The following is a 14,197-nucleotide window of genomic DNA, read 5'->3' on the forward strand; positions in this document are numbered from 1 at the left end:
TTCTACGTCGACTGTTGAGTTCCATTTGGAACACATTTAGACTTAACTATTTACCTTGTGTAATGCTGTTCGGATTTATTCGGTAAAGTTTAGGGTCGTGTGCAAAAGGGTACAAAAACAAGTACACAACTCCACCGGTAGTTCAACCTCATTTGGATATTTCGAGGGAAGTGCGAGGACGACGTTGTGAAAGTGGACATCTATAGTACCTGGGTTAGTGGACATACCCAGCCATGTCATTGCTTACCCTCGAGGCCAAGTTGGAGAGGGTGGACCCCTCAACACAATGGGGATTTCGTATGCAGGGAGGACAGGATTTTAGTGCCCCTCTAACGATACAGCGGGTGAGTTTGTGATTGTTTTGGCACTGTGACAGCTCGGGATGCTTGCTGTCAAAGGACGGGTTAAGAATAAAGCCCTGTCCGAATGAAAAAAACATACGCCCTTGTACAGCTTGCCCTCCGTAGTCTTAGTACAACATACACCCCATAGTAAACTCACTTCGGTAACTTCGTGTTTTGTCCTGTGAAATGATTAAAGGTGTTCATGGTTATTGTAACATTTAGAGAAATGCTCTTATTAATACTTGATACGGGATTGTTTTCTTGAAAGGGGAATATTGTTTTGATAGTTGTCAGTTTGTAACGTTTTAGAACATGATTCGATATAGTTATCATAGTATCCCTGCTATGATGCGTGACTTGTACAAGTGTGTTGTGTACATCGAGGCTTAAGCATTGAGCGTAGCAGATTGCCTGTCATTACCATATTTGATGATTCACACACCGATGCGCACTGTAAGACAATAGTCAGTCCTTTAGCTGCACATTCTTATCATATAACCTAATAGCGTTTGAATCAGACTGGAATGTTTTAAGACCACACCAAGTATGTGCTTACGTCAAAATTTTAAAGTCTGTATTGTGTGTGTCTGCACGGAAATAGATACGTGACTTGTAAGGGTCATACTAGCAGTAATACCACTGAGCTCACATATACAGCAATTGGTTGTGTATTATGCTCACACCTTCAACCTTCTTGTGTAAAAATAACATGCAAATTATATATGTACATTGTTAATTGGATGTTTAAACTTTGTTGTATTTTGTTGTAACTTGTTAACAAGTGTTTATGTCCCCAAATCTACTCAAAAAACAACATTGTTACAATCTTTATTAAAGTTGTGAATTTCTTAAACGAGAGAGATTCAACAAACATGTTTTAATGCTTGTTTATGTATTTGTATAAATTAGTCTGTATATTTATGTTCTATTTGTTTACTAACATTTATGTGTTTCTATATGGTTATGAAATGAAACGAATATGGTAATAATATAAGTACCCTGGGAGCTATGCAGTTCTTATCTTTAGTATCAATAGTCGCTAGGTCATCATATACTAACAGCAGCAGTACCTAACTGAGGAAGAGATATATGATAGAGGATATCAATTTCTCAGATATTATACAGACATACAGGCCTTCTGGACAGAAAAGTCTATTCCACATAGTGTACTAGAGATGATATTGCATGAACCATGACATCCCAACAGCCATGATTGGGGCAAGAGGAGAAGTTGGGGTGGGAAGATAGGAGGATGGGATTTAAGTTGAGTGGGGGTTGAGGTGGGGGGAGGGTATATGTAAAGAAGCATGGGTGGTAATGATGACAAGAAGATAGATGAGATTTGGACACAAAGATGTTATGTTGTTAAAAGTAAAAACAAGAACCACTAAACAGCTCACAGGTGTCAGTCTGACTAGACGGATTACGATAGATAAAGAGTTTATGTAAATGTGAAGAATCATGTTAATGGTTTCAGTTGTAGCAGAGGTAAAATGTGTAAGGGAAGGAAATTATTGGATAGAATAATAATATTCATCTTTCCTGATACAGCATGATGAAAGTGTAAATTATGGGTAGAAAATAAAGGGATATGGTTTGACTTACATATATTGCTCACATACATGTTATTCTGAATTATGGTAAGCTATAAAAAATGCTGAACTTGGTTGAATACTTTCAAGTATTATAAATGTCAATGACCTTCAATTTGGTGCCCATGTACTGTTACAGTACTACCAAACTCTCTACCCCCTGTAGATTTATATCGGTAAATACTCCTGGGTTACAGTGACCTTGAGACAACCTACACACCATCTTCTTTATACAACCACCAGAGATCAGTGTACAGAAAATACACCCTATGGCAGGCTATTTATTGCATGCACTAGGTTTCCAACATATATTGGAGAATAGATGCTTAGATAAAAGGCTGTTAAACATATACCAGAATAAGCAGAAACAGGAAAATGGCTGTACAGAATTGTGCAGATATTCCAGCACATCTAGAAATGCGTTTCTGTTATTGCACAGTCCTGCTAATGATACCAAGTGAAAAAAGAAAGAGATCGTATTAACAAATTTGATATATTTTACATACAGGTTTGAGGTATTAATTACGGAAATAACAGGAAAGCTCTTGGTTTATATGTAGCTATTCATCTATTTACAGGCATCATTCATGTGAACCATTTTTTTTTTACCTCAATCTGATTCTCAGTAAAAGTGAAGACTTCATCCATAACTTTGGTTTTAAACTTTGAAGATGTACTTCTTAATAGTATTTTCATTTTTAGCAGATCTAACAGTCAGCCAGTTTGGCAGCCAAATTTCAGTATCATTGGTTTAAGAACATTGAAAATTTTTAGTGAACGTAAACAGTTGAATGGATCAATATATCCCAGGGCTCTTGAAAATCATTATCATAAAAATGGTCATTATAGATAACTTCTAAATAGAGTGAATTAAAAAGAAAGTGTAAAGATACAGTGACTTAATAATCACACTTTATAAACCTTTCAAAGTTACATCTCATTGAATGTGTTTGATGTTAGAAGACAATCGAATATAAAAGTGAAAATACATAATATGTTTTGGTATGATGATACAGGTAAAGAATTCCTAAATTACAAGTATTATATTTAAGTTCATATAGTTTCATTAACTTCAAATACTATACTTTCATTGCATAAAAATAGTCCTGTGTATCTTAAAAATATATATTATAGATATAAATAGTCTGGGAAAATATATAGAAATACAAAAACTAACAAACTTATTGAATGAATGGCTTTCACCTTTGAAGGTGTCATGTATGGTATTAACTTCTGATAATAAAGATGAAAATATGACCTCTTTTATAACTTAGGTACTTCCTGGAAGTTTGGCAGCCAAATGTGGATTACAGCAAGGGGACATAATCCTCAAGATTGGCAACAGTGAAGCCAATGTAATGAAACACAAAGATGCCCAGGGGGCCATCATGGGGAGTGGTAACAAGCTGGACTTGCTGCTGCAGAGGTCAGTATATAAGTACCCTGTTTTATTTATCCCATGTGAACCCACCAAACCCGATCCTTTGCAATATTTAATATTTATAGTTTCAATTCGTATTACAGTTAAGTAACTAATTAGAAAAAAATACTACTTCAGAGATAGTTTACAATTTCTTTTTGTGAAATTTTTCACTTTTTAAATAAATAGTAGATACATAACATGATATTTAAGGGCGACGAAGAGGAAGATTGATCATTATAATTGATTGTATATTAATTTGTTGAACAAATTGCATATTTGGTTAAATATTCAGATATGGAAATGAATGTGGTGGAGTCAGCATTTGTACATGGATAGCTTGTTGGTGTTTATTGTGGTACCTTCATCGTCCCTATTTGTGGTTTTGACAGTATCTGCTATCATTGTAACAGCCCACCCTCCTAATGGACTGTTTGCGGTGAGATTTGCTATGTAAGACCATCACTTGTGTTGTAATTCCCCACCCAGTACTTATATTTTTCCTTGTCTATCACAGTAAATTGGGTCTCCCTCTTGTTGAACACTATTAATGTTGTGCTGTTGGATGCCGTTGTAGTCATATTTGCAGCAGTACTTTTTCTCACAGAATTGGATTCTAAACATATGTGCATCAGTTCTTAGAAACGTGATTGATTTAATATGTAATCATATCTCGAGTATACTTCAGCACTTCTCTGCTTCGTTGGGTTCATTCTGCTTTCAAAACAGGAACTTGTACTACATACTTGTATTTCTTTACTGTATGAATCAACAATAAGCTGAGGAGACTAATACTTCTTACTCAGAAAAAGTCCGGGGATGGGCATCTTACAAACAATTACAAGACTTTGGAATAATAGTTGTTGGAATGTTTACTGATTAGACAGGACATAAAATCTACTAAGCAGCTAAAAATATTGGCGGACTTTTACAAGATTTTTAGATAAATGCAGTGTGGTATGTTAAAAACAATAGAGTAGGTGTACAGATGTGACTTAGGGAGCAAAATGATATTGATGTCATACTATTCTACTGTATTAGGGCAATATACTTTTAATTAAACAGCATTTCATCAGGATGCACAGAACAATTGGGGTATATCTGAGATTGATTTTAAGTTTATTTAACCGTTAAGAATTACTATTAACTAATATGATATCACACAAGTTTGTTATTTGAGACAAGTAGAAGAAAGGTTGTCATTTACCAAACAAACTGTATTTATGTTTGAGTGTATTAAATTCTTGATCTAGATATAGATGTGTTTCTGAAACTTTGCAATGAAAGAAAAGATTCCACATATCTATGACTTAATTTTAGAGGGATTCTGTGAATAGTTTTGGTGTATATTGGGTGTCTGATAGAATCCAGATACAGCAGACCATTGATACCTTGCCGAAACCATTGGTGTACAGCACCAGGCATTTGGGAGTGGTTCATTGTTAGTGGTAAAGCCATATCTACAGACTGTTGTCAGGTGTTAAATACAGCCTATCTGGTGCTATTTCTATGAAGTAGTTTTAAAAGGCAGGAATAGATTCAAAGTAATTGTATTGATCATTGTTGTTGTGAACAGATGATGTAGCTTGCAATTATGAAAACTTTTATTTGAATATGGCAGTCTACAAAGTGGCTGCAGAATGAGTCATATGTTGCTATTTCTAGATGTAATGACATGCGTCTTCACAACAATTTGTATACAGATCATTATTACTCACATTGAGCACATCAGTAAACCTTCTCACTTTTTATAAAGGTATAATAATTCATATATATCCCTATGTTGGTCCAATTGTAGTTACAAGTAATTCTTGGTTGCCATTTAAGAATCTTGAAGACTAGAATCAGTTTAGTATTATTGTGCTCGGCAGGTGCCTCTTATGTAACAGGGAGGGAGCCATATCTTAGTCTCTGATATTACAAATGCATGCCTCATCTGTAGTGATCATTACCAGCTACAAGAATGTGTACAATATAAAAACCATGATTAGATTGGTGTACTACAGCAAAGTTTTATCGGAGATATTAAGTAACTAAGCAAATATTTGAAAATGGTAATATCTTGACTTATCATTGAAACTATGTGTGAAGTTGAATCATAAGGAGTATAAACATTTCTCACATTATGGCCGCTGTGAAGTAAACACTGGGGAATTGGTATGTATTAGTATGATACCTCATCAGGGTTTGAACAGGTAGCAGGTATATATTGACACAAAATCTTACTGCTAATGTTTGTATCACTGTCCAGGTCAATTCATCAGGTCAAGCACAAGATTATACCAGCTATATAGCTACTGAATGGGTTTATTCATTGGAGTATAGGGGCACCTGTTACTTATGCTACACCCTGATAGCATGTGTAAACAAAAGTCTGAAGTCAGTCATTAAATACAAATCTGAAATCTAAAATAAGTACGAAGGATTGTGAGGTAGAAACCACATGTTCAACAGTCATTTCCCCATTTTGGTTGTGCGTCATTATATAAAGTTTGTGTGCCTGTACAGGTTATGTGTAAACTATCACACTGTGACTGACACTTTCCACACCTGTGGATCATATTCAGTCCCTATAATCTCTCTGACATTACCACACCTTTAAGTTTCTCACCTGTCCATCTAGTCAGTCATGTTTCATCCCTAAGGGAAGTTTACACTTGCAACATAAATCAGTCAGCCATATATAAGATTGTTTCCATTTGCGTAGGTTCAATATTAGATGCTTTCCTTTATCCCATATCCTATAATTATATGGTATGACACTAATGTTATCCTGATCTGTGCTCCGGGAAGAAGCCAGACAGTATTTATGGAAGGGGCCTCAAATTTAATTTATCAAGTTATGTGTGGATAATATAGTACATTTTGTAGTATGATCAGGATATTTTATATGGATCCTGTTGCTCAGATTCACTTTGTAAATTTTTGACGAATATGTTCCCAGCTGTTATAATGATCACTGTTAAAACTAAAATTTATCAGATATATGCACTGTATGCATCACACTTTACTGTTATTGCTTTTCACTCAACATTAACAGCATAGGGGAAGTGATTATGATGTTTTTTGTTGCTGTTTTTATCATTTCGTTTCTAGGTTATGACTACAAATAAAACATGCAGACATGCAAATGTGGTACATGGTAATGAATAACATATTTATGTACACATATAAATTTATTTTTTGACCACTGTACTTTTGTATAATGTGCATTCTCTGATCAATCACAACAATCTTTAAGACATATTGTCATGAAACTTTTACCAAGACTAAAATGTTAAGGCAGCCAAGTAGAATTAGTGAATCTTTTAGTCTGGACTTTTTGATCATTACTGCAAATATAGAGCAGATACTGAGTATATTGATTGATGGGGAGGGGCTGTTTTCACTTCTAATTTTATGCAATGTCCCATACAGCATCAGCATCTCAACCACCACTGCCACACAGTACACATGTAGAGCAGACAAAAAAATTGTACATGTGATATTTGAGTACTTTGCCATTTCAAATTTAGACCAGTCTTGGCATCACATCACAAGTTTTTCACCGGGATTTGAAAGATACGGCCCTCTTTTATCATATGGTTGCTAGTAGAAGTTTAGAACCAGTGTATGAAACTGCACTCAAAAAGATGTGGCAAGGGGAGATAATTCTATGGTTTATAGTAGAGCTCAAATTTGCAGTGTTGACTCCAGGATAGCATCACATTCTGACCATATGGAAAATATGCATTAATATTCAGATAACCATGTTACTCTTTTGAGCCAGATACCCACAATATACCCCAAAACATGTGGGGCCAGATATCTGTATTATACCCTGAACCATACAGGAACATAGTGAATCCCCATTATTCTCTGAACCATTCAACTATGTGGGACCAAATGACCATATGGGTCAATAGATCCTCACATTGTGCCAACAACTATGGCATGGAGCCATGTAAGACCAGATACCTACACTTTTGCTCTACCCACCTGTAACTAGGTAGGACCAGATAAATTTCGGAATCATAGCCCAGGTTACCTGTAACATTGTAAGATTAGATTAGCATATTATAGCCCTGGTTACCTGTAACTTTGTGGGACCAGATATCCACATCAGGACCACAGTTGTAAGTAATGACATACACTAACTCTCCCTAGGTTTATAAGTCCTTTTCTGATTTATATGGTATTGCAGGTCATGAAACATATTAAGGGACAATTTAATGTTAGCATTACATCCTTGATTTTTTTTATATACCATGACCAAATGATCTGGATCCAAAAGTACTCTCTTAACATACCACAAATAAGACACAAATAAGGATACCACCTGATCAGAAAGGTCAGCTTACATAAACACACCAGATTAAATACTTAACCTTGCTGGTCACCAGAAGAATAGTGTATAATACCTTTATATTGTATAGATGATGATAAATGTCATGACATTACCCCCTACCCCAACACCAGGTAAGAAGTTAGATATCATGTTGAATGAGTTTCTCACAGTAGGACATGGGGTTAATCTCTGTGCAGTGTGGGGGAAACGCTGGACTTGCACACATATTTCAGAGATAAGCTGGAAAGGTATATAGGGTTGAAGGAATGATTAGGAATCTGATAAGATGGGCTGGAATTTTGTCCATTTTTCTGACTCATTTCTCATGTAGATTTAGATCAGGTAGTCTGACCAGAAAGAAAAAGTTCACCATAACCAAGTTATTCTGAGGATAGTTACTAAATCATGTCAAAAATATAGGTTGGCTATAAAGATAGTGTACCTGTCCTTAGTGAATATATCAGGTTATCTTTATATAACAAAACATTGTACAGTAGTTTTTTATGTTAAAACAGCTTTCCTTGATAAGAGAGTGGTTTTTTTTACCATTAAAGCCCTTATTTTGAGTAAAGTCTAAAACAAAGAGGTACATATTCCTAAATGTATGATATTGTTATGGTGGAGTTTATTTTCAATCAACAATGTATACTTGTTTTGTTTCTTTTGTTATTGGTTTATTGTGTTTTTCTCTGACCTTTTCAGTATTATGTAGCATTATATCTTTACACCTTGTTCAATGTAAGACTTCGAAGGTTCACTTTGAAGGTATCTGTTCCACATTAGTGGGGATTATTGGGAGTTGTGTTATAATTGATTCGTCTTTGTGTGGGTGAATGGTTAACATTATACATAATTTCTTCAAATATAAAACCCATCAGGTTTATCTGATCCACATGCCTGTGGTTAGGAAAATATATACTCTGTTTCCTATACTACTGCCTTATAGATCCTTTATCTAGACATGCAATGCACATGCAGTACATTACTTGAAGTCATAACTATAAAGGAAGATGCTTTCCTTTGTAATTTTATGGTTAATGTAATATGCTTATCGTTGAAAGCACATCTTCAATTTTATGATGGGATTTCTTTATCATTATCTTAAATAGCAACCCTTCATTGTGTGTATTGGTGAAAAATTATAATGTTAATTTGTTTTCATCTTGAAGAATAAGAGAAAAGAAAGCTAAAAAGCCTACCAATAATTTTATTGGGTGAGTACAAGGTTCATATGGGAATGGCGACACTATAGTCTAGCGTGTTTCATACAGCAGTCTTGTAATTGTTGTGCATCCTGACGTCACCTTCACTTCTCTGTAAAAACGGTTTTATGTACAATACATGCATTCAGATTTCCAAATGCTGCCATTTCTTTTCTGAGAGGTGTTGTTGTCTTAAGGATGGAGAACGATTTGCTGTTAACACACAGAAGCAAGGAAATAACCCTTCAGTTAGTGTCAGAATTCTAAACGCATGTAGTTCGGTTATGTAAGGTTAAGTTTTACTTAATGAAATAAGATTTTTCATTATTATCATTTTTTTTTAATTAGTTGAAATAACAATTGATTGAAATTTTTGGCATGAAGCATATTTTTAATTTATGTTTATTTTTATGTTCATATTATTCCTGATTTTGACTCTGTTCTATGAGTTTTGGTCTAGATATTAACCAAGATGAATTTGATTCATACATTTACTGATAATATGGTCCTTGTATTTATTTCTGTTGGGAAATGTATTTTGATATTGCTGCGATATATATGATTAAAATGGCAAAATAAGGCATGCAGTGGTTACTGAATGTTGTGCTTGTCAACCTGGTAGTCACATGTTTCATGAAATTGGTATGTTTTGTTGTGTGGCATGAGTTTTAACATTTTTTTGATCAAACAAATCTTCTATTACATTTCAAATTATGCAGTTTTCAAAGAATATCTTGTTACATGCTTGGCAAATCAAGTTAATTATTGATGTGTAAATAAAAAAATTGCTATATGGGCAAGAATTTGCTAATGAAATTTTAGTGTCAAAGTAGTTTATCCAATAAAAAACAAATAAAATCATGCAAGTATGGGGAATAAACATTGTTTAAATATTAAAAACAAATCTAATTGATTAAATAACAAGGAAGCAGCACAAGTTGTACGCCACCAGTGGATAAATTATAGGCAAAAAGTGTGACATTTCTGGAGTAGTGAAACTCCAGAGTCGTATTTATTAAATGCCCAAAGAATTGTGGTGCTGTAAAAGTTGTTAATCAACTGCAAAATGATCGGTCTATCGATAAAAACGCTTGTTTTGTACAGGATTTGATTAATGCTGCAAAAAAATAGGATTGAAAATAGACCAATGTACGTAACTTTTCGCGTCAACAAACGTTATGTGCACGTTTCCCTCCGTAATTTGTTTGGAAAGGCATCATCGACACGGCATTGCAAATTTACGAAGTGTCAACAAAAGGTACGATAAGATTGTCATAATTTTCATCAATCAACTGGAGTATGGAAAATATATCAGGTAATAAAATATAATTAATTTTCGTGTCCAAACTACCCTAACATATTCCCTCTCTTTGGAACAGTTGTATTTCTGTAACAGATTGCGTAACGATAATGTTTTTTGCAATATTTCAACCCGCTTCCAGTAACATTAACATGTGACTATGCAGTTTTCCTAAATAGGGTCTATCGGTGTAGAGGAACTCAAGGAGACCACGGAATCTGGTAATTTTGATCACGTAACGAAGTGTTACGCGCACATTCTGAGTAAAATATGATCTTTGATAATGTTGTGTGATTTTTTCTTTGTATTTTTCAACAAAAATACAGTAGATGTGGTATTTGAAACAGGTTTGACCTCGCGATAGCGATTTTTTGGTGGGAACGATTTCCGTACGTATCCTTGACCCGAAAATAAATAGTTGCACGTCTTTGGTGTCAATGTTACATGCGACTACTTAAACAATATTATATTTGAGATATGTGGGAGTATAATTATCATCTACATACAGATAGTGTATTGGGGGGGGGCTTTTTATGTTTTAATAGCATTTCTGGCATGCTTTATGATTCATATTTTTTGTGTCCATGTTACATGCAGCATATGTGTAACTACTTTATTACTGAAATGAGAAGGTTGCAAAAATATTGATAGAATTTTCTTTATACGACAGTAACACAATGAAAAAATAACTTTTCTTGTTTACAAAGAACATAATTCTGATTATATTCATCTCTTAATAATTGCATGTAACATTGACAGAACAATAAGAGGAAACCTGTTTTCATAGCATTTCTGAAGTACATGATAAATTTGAAAAATGCAATTTTTTAAGTCGAGATGACGGACAATGTTTTGAGATAAACAAACCTAATACTAAACTTCAAACAGGTCAAAGAACCATCAATCTCAGTTTGGGAATAGTGTCAATGTTACATGCTCTAAATTCATTAATTCTCTTTGTTCTTAACTGAAGTAAGTTTCAAAATGATTTTTAGTTGTTACACATAGAAAGTTACAGTTATACTTCAAACAAAATTTGTAGGCTTATGAATATTTGTATTTTTTTTCTTGCAATGTCACACTGAGGGTTACATTAGCTAATTCTTGCCCATATATCTTACTAGATGCGGTGACGTTCAAGTCTAAAAAGTACATAAAACCAAAAGGGGGCAAAGAGCTAACATCAGTCCAGTATATAGGTAGACTCTTCAGCTGGTCTAGTTGCTGGAAAATGGATACCGAAAGGTATGCAGGGAGCCATCCAACAGTTACAACAACAAGGACATCAGAAAGAGCTCAACATTTACCAGCTTTACAAAAAATATAGTAGATATTAGACTTGTACTATTTGTCTAACGGTGTTAGTTACTTTGCCCTGACGAGCTGTAACAGGCAAAACCAAATACGCAAATAAATAAAAGTGACGAATATAAAACCAGTAATAAATTATGATATATTAAGATGTCAGTGAACTGTTTAGCACTGGTTGAACAGTTTAAGGGATGAGGTTCTTGATGTATATATAGAAAGTGTGTGAGAGCTAGTAATTAGTTTAGAGATGGCCCATGAGTTCCTTGTATTTGGTACAGTCGAGACACCAACACTGGCATTTGTCCATGGTTTCACTGCAAGATAGTCTCACCTTGGTCCACTGGCAGTGCTGCACACCTGGTAGTGATCTATTGGGTAGTACAACTCAGGAGATTCTTGCACAATACAGAACCTCTCACATACCAGTATTGGCCTGCCATCCTGAAACCACCACTTTCATGTATATGGTCTACACTCATTTGCTGTTGCTAGGATGCCATGCCAAGATAGTATTTATATAGTCAAACCATAGATGTGACCACCTTGAATGTTCATGGGGAACTTATATAATATGTCTGGAAAACTTTGTTTGTGTACCAAACATTATACTTGTTAACTTGTTTGAAACTGCTGTTTCTTTTCAGGTACATGTACTTGTAGAATAAATTATTGTGAAGTGTTTGGTATTTTGGTTTCAGTTTTTAGATAGAGACACATCTTTCAAAAATTTTAAATGTAATCACTTTGTATTGTAAACGATGATGATTTTTCTACACAGAATTGCTTCAAAGCCGAAGAATTAATTATGAATCTGGTCCCCCTTACTTACAATTATTACAGCATATCAGAGTTTATGCAGGGGTAAAAAATTGACTTTCATACATTAAGGGGAGACAAACAATTGAGGACAGTCATATATCACCATGGTAATGATACTCTGTCCCATTGGCAAGGGGAGGCCATCCAGGTGTTGATAATTATAGTATATTGGCAATAACAGACGGCTTATACTGCATACCTGAGGCCATCATCACAGACCTACACAATACACAAGTAAATTGAACACTTTCACTCCTCCACCCTAAGAGCCTCCAGAACAGCTTAAGGTGCTAGCATTCTGAAGCAGACTCCTCACCATTGCATCACGATCAGTGGCATATGTTTTGTGTAAAGTATGTTTATCTCATACCACTTCATCATTCTTCTACCCTTGGAGTGCCACATAAAACTGATATTCTTCATAGAGAAACAGAAAAATATGCAGACCTATTTCATTCAATACTTTCCTCTGATTAGTGATATAAGATATTTTTTTATTTGTAGTTGTTGATATTTATTGTCCCAATGTATACCTGCTAAAACACACTACCTGGATCAGATTGTGTTCCAAAAAGGAACAATATAACTGAAAGTTATTGATACAGTTCTTGAAGACTTGTTTTCCTGTACATAACCTCTACAATTTGATAGAGGTGGAAATTACAACGAAAAAGGTTTTATAACACAGCACGATAAGTTACCTTATTTTCTGGTTTTTTTACTCTTGTTTCATCAGAAAACCCTTAAATATATTCTGACAGACTATTGGTTGACAAAGATAAATATTCATGGCCCAATTACTTCAAATATCTCATATGAAATGGAAAAGCAAGATCCTTTCTCAAGACATTGATAATTAAGTGGTAAATGGTTGATATAATGAATATCATGGGTTTAGGACCTCATACTATTATAGCAGTAGTGTACCTCCCCCCTGTAGAACACTGGTACTGGTGTCAGGTTGCCTGTCTCTATGGATGCCTCATATATAGATAGATAGCAAGGTAGATACATTGTACACACTAGCACTGACCTTGCCAGGTTATTTTAAGAAGATTAGTATCACATGTGTTACACTGATTTTCCTTGTGTCTTCACTTTGTGGATGTTCTTGCTTTCCCACCTTGGAGCTTGTATGCTACAACATCTAGAATATGTTCTGCTTTATCTAGAAACCAGCATTATATAGCCCAATAAAAAACAATTTCATCAGCAACTATATGATAGGAAAACTAGCTTTAAACTTTTTGCTTGTTTCACCAAAACATGTAGAATATGATTTATGGAATGTCATGTTGCTGAAACACCACACCCTGGCAGAAGAGGATACCACCCATCAGTATCTCAAATAAAGTTATCTCCCTTCCTTTCTATCAGGCTAACAACTACAGGTACCTCTTTTAAAGGTAGATCATAATAATATCGGTAAGAAACAATAGATTACTTATTATGCAGTTTCAATGAGATATTTCAATGTGCTTCAGAGTTCCATCTGATTAAGTCATGATGTATTAAGCTTCAGCTGAATATGATTGTTACAACAATTTTGGTTACCAATACATTCCCCCAAATGTTAAAGGAAACACTCCTAACGACAAATGAAACAAATAGTTCGTCTACTTAATATTCTGGGGAAGTGTATGGCTTAATTTGATGTCTGAATTGTCCTAATCTAAGTACCTTCAAACCAATTTTTGTGATTGCCATATCCGTCCCCCATACCTTGATGGTGAATTCTTCACTAATTTAAAGTAAGAAACACTCTGCTGAATATAAATATCATTATTTTCATAACACCACAAAGCACTTGTTGCCTTCAGTAACAAATTCAGAGGTCCATTTTCAATTTTTGTCTGTTTATTAAAACTATGTTACTTCTATT

At 34.6% G+C, this 14,197-nt stretch overlaps 1 protein-coding gene and 1 long non-coding RNA gene across 2 annotated transcripts in view; both read left to right on the forward strand.

Moving 5' to 3' along the window:
- The first annotated feature begins 148 nt into the window (after positions 1–148).
- Positions 149–14,197, forward strand: part of LOC132543968 (PDZ and LIM domain protein Zasp-like) — a 38,064-nt gene continuing 24,015 nt past the window's right edge. Inside the window, exons 1-2 of the mRNA XM_060207525.1 lie at positions 149–344; positions 3,211–3,362. Coding sequence (XP_060063508.1) covers positions 234–344; positions 3,211–3,362 — 263 coding nt within the window. The 5' untranslated portion in view covers positions 149–233. The remainder of the gene's footprint in view (positions 345–3,210; positions 3,363–14,197) is intronic.
- On the forward strand, positions 8,851–12,175 carry LOC132543971 (uncharacterized). Its single transcript, XR_009553984.1, has 2 exons — positions 8,851–8,897; positions 11,310–12,175. It is a non-coding gene; the product is annotated as an uncharacterized LOC132543971 (long non-coding RNA).

The sequence above is a fragment of the Ylistrum balloti genome, unplaced genomic scaffold (assembly GCF_031769215.1).
Source record: "Ylistrum balloti isolate Yb309-2 unplaced genomic scaffold, AGI_CSIRO_Ybal_v1 Utg369772, whole genome shotgun sequence".
NCBI lineage: Eukaryota > Metazoa > Mollusca > Bivalvia > Pectinida > Pectinidae > Ylistrum > Ylistrum balloti.